This window comes from Gigantopelta aegis, unplaced genomic scaffold (genome assembly GCF_016097555.1).
Source record: "Gigantopelta aegis isolate Gae_Host unplaced genomic scaffold, Gae_host_genome ctg6304_pilon_pilon, whole genome shotgun sequence".
In the NCBI taxonomy this organism is placed as follows: domain Eukaryota; kingdom Metazoa; phylum Mollusca; class Gastropoda; order Neomphalida; family Peltospiridae; genus Gigantopelta; species Gigantopelta aegis.
The window spans coordinates 3154-13905 of NW_024534947.1; the positions used below are offsets into that span (position 1 = coordinate 3154).

The following is a 10752-nucleotide window of genomic DNA, read 5'->3' on the forward strand; positions in this document are numbered from 1 at the left end:
ACAAGGCTTACATTGAGGGATTAAGACCTAGCCCTTAGTTACAGGTAAAATATATAATTCATTCATGTACAAGTAGAGTGCTTAATAAACAGAATGATATTATATAGGAATTCCTTAATATTATACTAAGCATTCTTGATATTTAACAGTACCAATTGAGGTCTTTTGAACTGAAGACATGTATAGTACAAGTCCGGCATAGTTGTATGCATTAAGACAAAATTCCAATCTGTAAATACAGCTGTTTCCTCATTAAATGTAGTGAATCAATGTACTATATGTAAGTAATATGATGAGAGAGTGTAGTCTTGTGTTTATATACTGGCACACTCACAAAGTTTTGGTCTATATCCTCGAAACAGTTGTAACAGCTCCCAGTAGTAATATGGATATCAAGTATGTTTTAGGTAGAACAGCTTCTTTCCTCTTTCAGTTTTGTACGTTATGACAATGAAGTAATTTTTGTGTGTGCATACAGCTGTGTGTGTGTGTGTGTGTGTTGTGTGTGGTGTGTGTGTGTGTCCTGCCATGTTTGTGTGTTATACATAATGTGGGAAGATAATTAGGAAAAAATTCCCTTCATTAGGATAACAGTTCGAGCTTTATATGAGGGAGGAGTGGATCTCCAGATAGTAATCCTGTCATGGCTTCCCTTTCCCAACCTTTTTCTGGAAATATTGAGGTTGGCAGTACTAGTGAAGTAGGTGGGTGTGGCTCTGATCTGAAGAGAAAGGCCAACTTTATGGCGACTAAAGTGACGGAGAGACAGTACACCTGTAAAATCTGACCCGAGAAATACACCAAGTCCTGTTGATGCTACACATCATCTCCTGTTTCATCTTATCCAGCCTCATCTTACAAGCAACTCCAATACAAACTAAAAACTCCCACCTACACTACAAAAGTCACCCGTCACAGCCAAAAAAGGTTCATTTTATGATCTGAAAGATGTTGTCCAAGATTCTGAGAAGTTGTCTGTAAATGACCGTTCGGAAAGAAGAACTCCCTTATCATCTCCTCCTCTGGTTAGCACTGTCTCCATCATCTCCTCTTCTGCCAACCGTCATCACAACCCCTATCATCTCTTCCTACATCATCACAAACCTCCGTCGTCTTCTCCATCACTGTATCACCTACATCATCATTAGCCATGTCAACAATGTTGCCTTCTATCTACAACTCAATCCGTAAACCAACACCTATTTCATCTGAACTATAATGACAGGAATCGTCCCTTGTTCTTTAGGAAACGCAGTAACAGGAACCCTTCCCTCTTTCCTCAGGGACACAACAACAGATCCTATTCTTATGGCTAAAGCCATGCCTGCTTTCTTCTCAAAAAAATTAATGACCCCTTTCTCCGCAAAGAGACATAATGACAGGTGTCATCCCTTCAGATATATCTACACTAAAAGAATCACAGTGTACAAGAATGTAGATATTAAAGTTAACACTGTATGTGGTAGTATTACTGCTGATATAAATGTGATACCTACTAATATACTAATAGCGATATTACTACTAATCAGATTAAACACTGCAAGTCTTCTTGATCAAAATTTGGCCAATGAGGAGGGTACAATTGGTCCATTGATGGCATCTCTCTCCTCCTCTATTCAACCACGAGAGTGACACCTGATGAAGCAATAAAGCAGCCGGTCAACACTTCCAAATAAATTCTCAGAAACAGTAAGATCTGATTCTCAACTTCAGTTTAGCAGACAAAAAAAGCTTATATCAACCATCTTTTCTACATTAGCTCAGAGCCATCTTGTTCTACCAACTTAGTATGTGTTTCTGATCCAACAGTTTTCATTCATCATCTCTTTACAAGCAATCATTCTATTGTATTTCTGCTCCTATGTCAATTTTGGATCAAAACTAACTTTATTTCTCTACAATAGACTTTGAAACAAACAACTATTTTTTTCACAACACAATGTTATGATAAGAATAAATGTAACTTAAATCATGAAATGATTACATAAACATTTTAAAATTCTCACAATAACAAAATGAAAACAAAATTAATCACTTGAGATTAAAATGAAGTATTAATAACAAACTAATGATAATTACAACTTTCAACTAATATTTTAAAAAAATGATCAAAGAAAAACAAACCCCATTACAATTCTTGGTCAATATAATGTCTTTGTTATCAAAATAACACAGTAAAGTCACAAGACAACATTAACATGTGATAGTATGTTAGAGAATGATTCTCCATTTTAGAAAGTCCATGTAAAAGGCAAGAATATCGTTAATTTTGCGGTTGGTCTCCTTTGGTATGATTTTTATAAGTCGTCATTGACCCTGTCAGAGGGGCAAGTAGCTCCACTCACCCATTGTAAAGTAGGTGGAGACTGTTCTCGTTCTATTTCAGGTGATATAAGAAGTTTGTCTAAAATCCCTGAAGGAGGGAGAGTCGAGTCGTGTACATTATTACTATAAGTCCGTGCCAAGAAAATTATAAAGAGAAAAAAAGAAAAGAACGCAGGGGTGTTGAAAAATTGTCAAATTTAGTCTCTTAAACTTGTGTCTCAAAAAATATTTTGTGTGGTCTTCAATAAATGTTTGTTCAAACTTTTAGATCTCAAAAGAGGCAGGGGTTTTACTGTTTTGGTGAGATCCCGTATTAAACGTCTACTATATATTGTAACCAGCTGATAATTTTGTGTACAGTTCAAAAGTACAGTGCACATTACTGGGAAAATAAGCTGGTTACGTTATATCGTATGAAAGTGCTTTAGCAACTTTCTACGTCATTTGTTAGTCTACTAGTTTAAAAGTCATGTCGTTACGTCCGTAGTTTAATCGTTCTTTGTAGGATCCGCCCAAGTCGGAAGGGCGTTTTCCCCGTTGATTGTAGACAGACTTTTTAACGGGCGAGGTTGGCTGCTCAATTTTGGCAGTACAGTTGGGATGTTAGCTGTTGAATAGTTTCCAATAGAGGCAATGGGAGCTGCACCCAAAGACTGGAACAGTGGCTGTGGTAGCAAATGAGATGACAGGTGTTGGGAGAGCAACATTCAAGGGATACCCTCGGCTGCAAAAGTTGCTGGAGGGGAGAGGTGATCTGGAGATGCTCGCTGGGATGGTATGGGAATAAATGGTCCTGGAGTGTGTTGGATAGCAATGCCAGCTGGAGTTAAAGTAGGTGGAACATGGACTTTTGGAATGGCCATTTTGGGCACTTGCAGCAACAGCTGCATTGATGGCCAACTCACGCTGAGCAAAGGTAGTTCTCCAAGTGGTTGAGAAGACAAACCTCATGGGGTCTTTCATATCTAGTCCCTCGACGTTAGTCATGTAACGAGCCACCTCAGCAACACACTCACGAAAACCCTAACAAACACGATAATCAAGAAAAGCTCGTGGTGTTAGCATAAGCTGAGAGAGGACAGAGAAATCCTGTGAATGAATAGAGACAAAAGAGAGTGATCTTGTTACTATGGAATGTTTTGTTGTGTGTGTGTGTATAGGCATCCCAACTAAAAAGTAGAGGGTAGAAAAGTACTGGGAATAAGATCATATTAGCTACTAATTTGAGTGCATCACATTTCACAACCTCACAAGTCAATGCTATCAGTTTACTCACAAGTATGTGCAAGTATACACCAGTGAAAAACAAAATTTTTAAACCTATTAGGTAATTACTAGGATACCTACAAGATGGCAAAGAGTCATGCAGATACCTGACGCTCCCTTAGTTGCCTGATCTCATGTGTAACACTGTTATTTAACCTTAAACTAACTAATTATAATGCATTGAGTATAATGAACACTTGAATGCATCTCTATTGTGATAACTAACTTAGATGGTTTCCTCCTAAACTTTTCTAGCACATAAACAATGTAACTAACCTCTTGGATCTCTAGTTTGATGAAGATGGCGCAGATGGTCGACAGTCATTTGTAGGATTTCAGCTTTCTCAATTTGGCAGAACCCTGAAAGGAAAAGAAGGGAGAGAAGATAAAATTTCTGAACTAAAGATGCTGATAGTATTATTCAATGTCAGTATGAATGATCACTCTTTAAACACACTCGGTAAATGATGTAATACATCATTTACTTTCAACATGGAATATTTAATCCACTATCAAGATCAAGTGATGATGCCCACAGTATAGTAATGAAAGGAGTGTAAAACATAGCACCCTTGTTAGGGAGACGAAGACTATTAGATGGCAACCACAAGATGCCAGGTTATTCATACATGGCTATCAGTACAAAACACCCGACAAATTACAGCACTACATTTGGTAAGATTGGTTTAATATCGATACAATAATTATAAATCCTAAGAGGGAGTGCCCTGCAAGAAAGCATTACACTTCAAAAATGATAAACCATCTTTGCCAAACAGTTATTGGTTTGGTAATACTCCCCCAAGTTGTCGCACGTGATGTAATCAATTACTAATATACACAAGTTTTAAATCATTGTTACAATATCCAAAAACAGTTAAGACACAAGTTTAAATTATGTCTCCTCCACACGCTAGCAGTGGTGACAGTTGCCGTTAACATAACTGCACCCCTTTCAAAGTACAACATACTAATATCAGACTACAGCATTTTGAAGTTGTAGTTTAAAACATCAGTTGACATTGACTACTACCAAACCCCAAAAGTGGATTACCTTGTTGTATATTCAATACTGTGTGCTGCACAAGGTATGATATCATATTCAATCTTCCAGAACTTTTAAAAATAGTTTATCTTGTCTAAACTACAGAAGCTAGAGTAACAGCAATATATGAAGAGTTGGCTCCTTAACTTGTTCTGTCTAGACTTGTTTGCGTGGTAAAACTACTCTTATAAAATGATTTCATAACCTGAAGCCTAACACTGTTTCCCACTGCTATAAGGCTACTAACTGCCACCATAGACATCCTTTGAAAACCGATACATCAAATCCACCAACCAATGACATGTGTTACATAGTTGACTAAATTGTTTATCAACAAAACAGTCTTCCCTAACAGGCACACGCCATCATCAAGGACCACACAAATCTTAACTCATAACAAATGCCTAATTCAGAGTCAACTCTAGACATATACGAATAGATTCATACATCTGGGTGTGTACTAAGTCAATGTAGTATACACATTCTTGGACCTGTAAAGAGCATGCACACAACACCATATGAACTATATAGCTATTTTTGATAGATAGACATTACATTACATGTGTGTGCTAGAAACAGAAACGACTCCTCTAATGGTTACCAACTAAAATAATAACTGTCCTATAGCAATATGGAGGTATCAAGTAAAAGGAGACTTTACAAAATAGTGGGAGTATAGGAATTTAAAAACCATTAGTCCCCCCTCTTCTGTCTCCCTACACAAATCTGTCTACTCAATGGTAAAATAGATCAAAAATGACGTTTTTTGACGCTTCAATAATGACATGTGTAAACAAATTACTGTATAAAGGTTCAGAGTACACTACTATGTTACCATAGCCACATTTAACGTGTCAAAATGCTTTTTAGGTCCTCCTTTCAATGCTTACAGACTTGTGGAATGAAGTTGGTAAGTCTACAAAGAAAAGTCTTCACAAGCACTTGTATAACATAGCACCTCTAATGGCATTTTACCATTGTTTACAAAGAGAGAGGGCTATCTTTGGCAGCAGACTAGTTATGACATGTTACCAACACTGTGAACAGTTAGGGGAGGTAATGTTCATCAAAAGACATGGCTACGTTCTAGGGTCTTCCCTTTTCCTTTCCACTAAAGATAACACAGTGATAAGAAAGACACATCACCAGACTCTGGGGGTGTGCTTTATAAAACCAAGCTGTTAGTTGTCGGCAACAGAACACACAGGCTCCCCCCACAACATCTGTAGGGGTGGTATTAAAAAAGACATCGCTCAAAGAGAAGCCAAATGATTTAAAGGGTGTTAAATAAGAGGAGACAAAGTTACCTTTGCCAGTCTCTGATCTTAACCTTTGATTAAACAGAAAAGTTCTAACTTTATAAAATATAAAAGATAAAACTAACATGTACATGATCAGCCAGGTCATCTACAAAGTGCAGAGCCAATTTCTTGCAGCATCCCCAGTAAAGGGGTCAAAGTTTACTCAAGTCTCATAGCATACTCTGTTTATACTAGAGCTTACATCAGTGGTGGGAAAATAAAAATTCTAGTAAGAAAAATATGCACTTTTAGAGTAAACCCAGATGGATCAGACATTCCTTCTATCCCACGAGTGAACCCAACCAAGTGTGTTTGTAACCCATGTATTAAGGTAACAAGTCTACCTGGCCAAGCACAAACATGCCAATTGTATTAAATTATAGGGGAGAAATAAAAGGAAGTTGGATCAGATTGAATCAAGAACTCCAGTCAGCAAGACACCATTAAGGTTGTAAAATGTACTAACCACTCAAATAGCAATCAAGTAGAACAAAGTTAAGAATTAATATGATTGAAACATGATTACTATAGCAATTATTAAATTTTATTTATGTATCTATCTAGTATAGACCATTTCTTCTCACCTGCTTCTCAAAAGCCTCAGGAACGAGACGACGCAGCTCCATAAGGCAGTTGTTGATGCGATCTCGGCGCCTTTTTTCAATAATCTGTATACAAAAGAGAAAATGTCACCAATATAATGGATAAGTGTCAATAACATAATTTAAGCACTTTAGTAAAATAATGACACCACTTAAGTGTTTTGTTAATAAGCTCTGCCAAGTGTAAGAAATATACATAGGTACGCCGGCGGCGTTTTTCTCTAAGAAAAACAATGAAAAAAAGGACAGACTTACCCCTCGCCTTTTCTTGCGAGAGACAACTTGAGCTGTGTCGGGACTAGAAAAAGGGAAAGAAACAAAGTAACAATCAATCAATAAACATTATTGCAAAAACAAAAATCGATTTTTCGACCGTCACCCGGCCACGCTCGGTCGCCACTTTCAACGGACAAACGCAACGTGCCCGGTTTTCTTTACTTTCTTGGCGTACCTAGAGCACTCTTTCATAATCTTCGTTCATTTCTGGTTCAGAATCACTTAAATGGCGCTTCATCTTTGCACACTGTTCCAGTCAATGGGGCAGACTCAACGAATAAATGGTTTTCACTTTGCGTAATCTTTGCGATGATATTACAAGGACTCCTTGTTGAAGAGTAGTAGCGATTTCTTTCGCAGCAGCTACTGTGGTTAAGCTCTCAGGGGAGAGCAAGATTATCGTAAAGGAGGGAAGAAAGAGAAAGTAGAAAGGCACGAAGATGGAACTGACTCAGACTCCTTTTATATTGCCGGATGAGTTCACGGCGCGCGAAGAATGTAATTAAATTTTGCGGCGTATGTCGTGTAAATTAGTTGAGGTTGGTCCGTTAACTATCAATGGCTGCACAAGACACCTCCCAGCATATTGTCGATCTATTCAGTTTCTTCAAATTATGCAGCAAATTAAAGGTCAGATTAGAGTTAAAGTATTGCAATCTAAAAAGATAGTGATAACGAGCGTCCATTGCTAAGAAACACTTGTCATTTAGATGACTACTTTCCTCTGTCGCCACAATTTACCTAGATAGTGTCCTATTATTTCTATATTTGGAATTCGAGCGTGAAGGTTAAATCTCATTTATAATGAGGATGACATTTGTAACAATATTTAAAATCAAAAATTTTAAAAATGCTGCGTGTTTTCAAACTGGTTTAGAGAAGTTAAAAACAATTGATATCTTAATACATAACTGAACAAAATATAGGGAGTTTTCTCTCCGAAATTAAATTGTAATTAAAATTATTAATATATTTTAATTACAAATATATTCTACATTCTTTTTTACATTAATTTATTGTTATAATTGAAGAACAAGTCTTTTTTATTTTCTTTAAAATCATTGATTATATAACCAGTGTTATTTAATAGCACTGCTGTGGGTTGTTCAGTGATATGTTATGACTAGCAGACACACACACTTTCATTGTTGCAATATTGTTGTGCACAAGAATTGTCACTATGACAATATTATGCTCATGAATGTTGTGTGTGTGTGTGTGTGTGTGTGTGTGGAAAAAGTGGTATGGCTAAAACTAAAAGTACCAGTGCTGGATTTAAAGTGACAATGCAATATATCCGCAGTCAAGATTACTAACTACGGTCAGTGATATACTATATTTATCATATCACTGATCAACACATCTTAAATGATTTCAGTCCACACACATCCACACACACACATATACACACTCCATCATTACATCATCATATCTATTCTTGTTATAAGTAACCATATGTGTTGCGTTGGTTGTTTTCCTGATTATGTTTTTGTGGTTTGACATCCTTACCGAGTTCATCCATACTTGTCATTTGACAAACCTTTCTGTGTCATGGTCAACTTCATAGATCCTTACCACAAATATCATTACACTCAGTCATGTGTTATCCACTAGTAGGACATATGCACAATAATGGCTCATATGACAGTATTACAACTGCCTAGTATAGTGCCTTGCATATTATGCTGTTGCATGCTATCTTCAAATAAGGTGAAATGTAAGATGAAATGTTTTGATTTTATAAGTTCTATAGTTTTATTGCTTATGCTGAATGTATTGTATTTAATTTACAGTAATTACCGACTAATTATTACCGTCTTAATATAATAAAAGACCTTTTGACCCTATCATTACTAACTTGCACTAACTGGTAATACAATCCTTCTTCTCTTCATTTGATACTCAAACCTAGTTACATCATTAAAACTACAGAGTCATATCAGAGAACGATTATATTGACAAATTGTACTGATTAAACTTACATAATCTTATCAAAATATTACCCTCCTCTACCTTTGTAAGACAATGTTTGACACTCAACAACATTTTACTCAACAGATGTGAGGTATTGAGATGTATCTCTGTTACAATGTTTGATAGTTCCATACCAAATTAGTTGTGAAGTCCAACTCACCTCATAGAGTCATTGTTACAACTATTACTGTTTTTAGCATCCAATAGTTTATCTGTTTTTTCTACATCACACCAATGGTCAATTTATATAACAAATTTTGGGATACAATTTAAGTCAAGCTTGCTATGGGCATGCTACATAACTAGGTGTGTGTGTTGTGGAGACACAATGTCTACGTTAATTTGGGAAGCTCCAATAACAGTGTAGTTTTTAATTGATAGCTTTTAAATTGTCTCTTTATGGTTTAAAATATTTCTATAATTGTATTCTGCTGCAATATATATATACACCCACAGGAGTCCATAACACCACAACTCCTACCTCCTTTGTGTGACTATGGGCTCTTGTATGCACTATGAAATCAATGTATTCTCTCTTGCTATTCACAATCTATGATATTGGCTCCATTTAGTCGCCGTTTATGTTATCTGATGCCAGAATTTTTTCACTTCCATACCTCATTATCCAGTAACTATAGTGATCCTTTTTAGATAGCTACCACTAGACTTATATGAGCATATTGCAGTGACCTAGGTTAGCTACCATTAGTAGTTCCGGCTAATAAGTGATTGCTTGTCTGTACTATAAACATTATAACACCTGGATTTATGATGATTGTACATGGTCAATTGTCACAATAGTTTAAGAAATTCTTAAAATTGTTTATTTATTATTATTAATTATTTTCTCCTATAGCATTTACAAAAACGTACTGGTTTGGGTTAAACATAATGTTGATAATCCAGAGACAATAGCAGGTATGTATCCGTATGAGTATAATGCTAACTGAATTTTTTTTATTTAATAAAAAAAATAATGTCAAGTCCAAGAAAGTAAGACTATTATATCAATAATTCCTATCATTAATATCTGTAAAATAATGTCTGTCCTTTACAGGTTATTAAAATGGTGTCTTGTGCACGATCTATCAAGAGTATTGTACCTCGTGATCTCAACTCCATCTCTTGTGGAGTCATAAAGAAGAGAGAAACAAAAACGAGAAAAGGTTTGTTCATGTGCTTAGTAGTCAATGACAACCAGTTTCTATTTAGTAAGTACAGTGTTGCTTTGATGAACAAACTAAATGTTTTAGAACTGTAGAGTGTAGAAGGAAACTAGAATTTATTGAGGGTAGAAATAATTATCTTTTTGTAGACAAAATTTATAATAACAATCTCTGCCAAATCATAGTCAGACAGACAGACAGACAATGGGTATTTTAATCACAAGGAAGTTTTTACTATGCCACATTCATTTTTCATATATCTCAATATGACCTGTAAGCTATTTTGTTGTGTTAATTAACTATTAATGTTGTTGGTATGAGTCCCTGGTTTCCCATGGGTAAGTTTATTATCAGAAAAGTATCAACTTCATTTTCATCTTCTTACCCCAATTTTTTAATTTGACCAAAAAAAAAACTTGTTTTTTTTTTTACTGATGTGGTTGTAGTTTTTTTTTTTTAACCATCTATCTAGTTTTGGTAGGTTCTATAATAATCCTTATAATAAAGTCATACTATATTTCTATAGGAAGCAATGGAAACGATTACTTCAATTAGTATCAGATGAAGTAGATATTATATTATAGAATCATAAAAACCCATATTTTATGATTATAGTTTGGTAAAACTTTAACTCTCCCTCTGATGGTAAGTCCTCACCTAGGATACTCTCAATGTATGTGTTATACAATACATCTAATAGCATTATAATAAAATGTAATAATATGATATGAGACGAATTTATATTACTACAATACAGATTTTTTTCGCAATAATTTCTTATTAGTAATAATTAGTAC

The 10752-nt window shown here is 35.5% G+C and overlaps 1 protein-coding gene across 1 annotated transcript; it reads right to left on the bottom strand.

The window, feature by feature from the left end:
* Nucleotides 1-1104: 1104 nt before the first annotated feature.
* On the bottom strand, nt 1105-8954 carry LOC121366587 (hairy/enhancer-of-split related with YRPW motif protein 2-like; the record flags this gene model as incomplete). Its single annotated transcript, XM_041490968.1, is given in 7 exon segments — nt 1105-1173; nt 2346-2413; nt 3198-3494; nt 3868-3951; nt 6509-6605; nt 6795-6837; nt 8950-8954. Coding segments are annotated over 7 exon segments (663 nt in total), but the record flags the coding sequence as incomplete, so codon positions are not given.
* Between the last annotated feature and the right edge of the window lie 1798 nt (nt 8955-10752).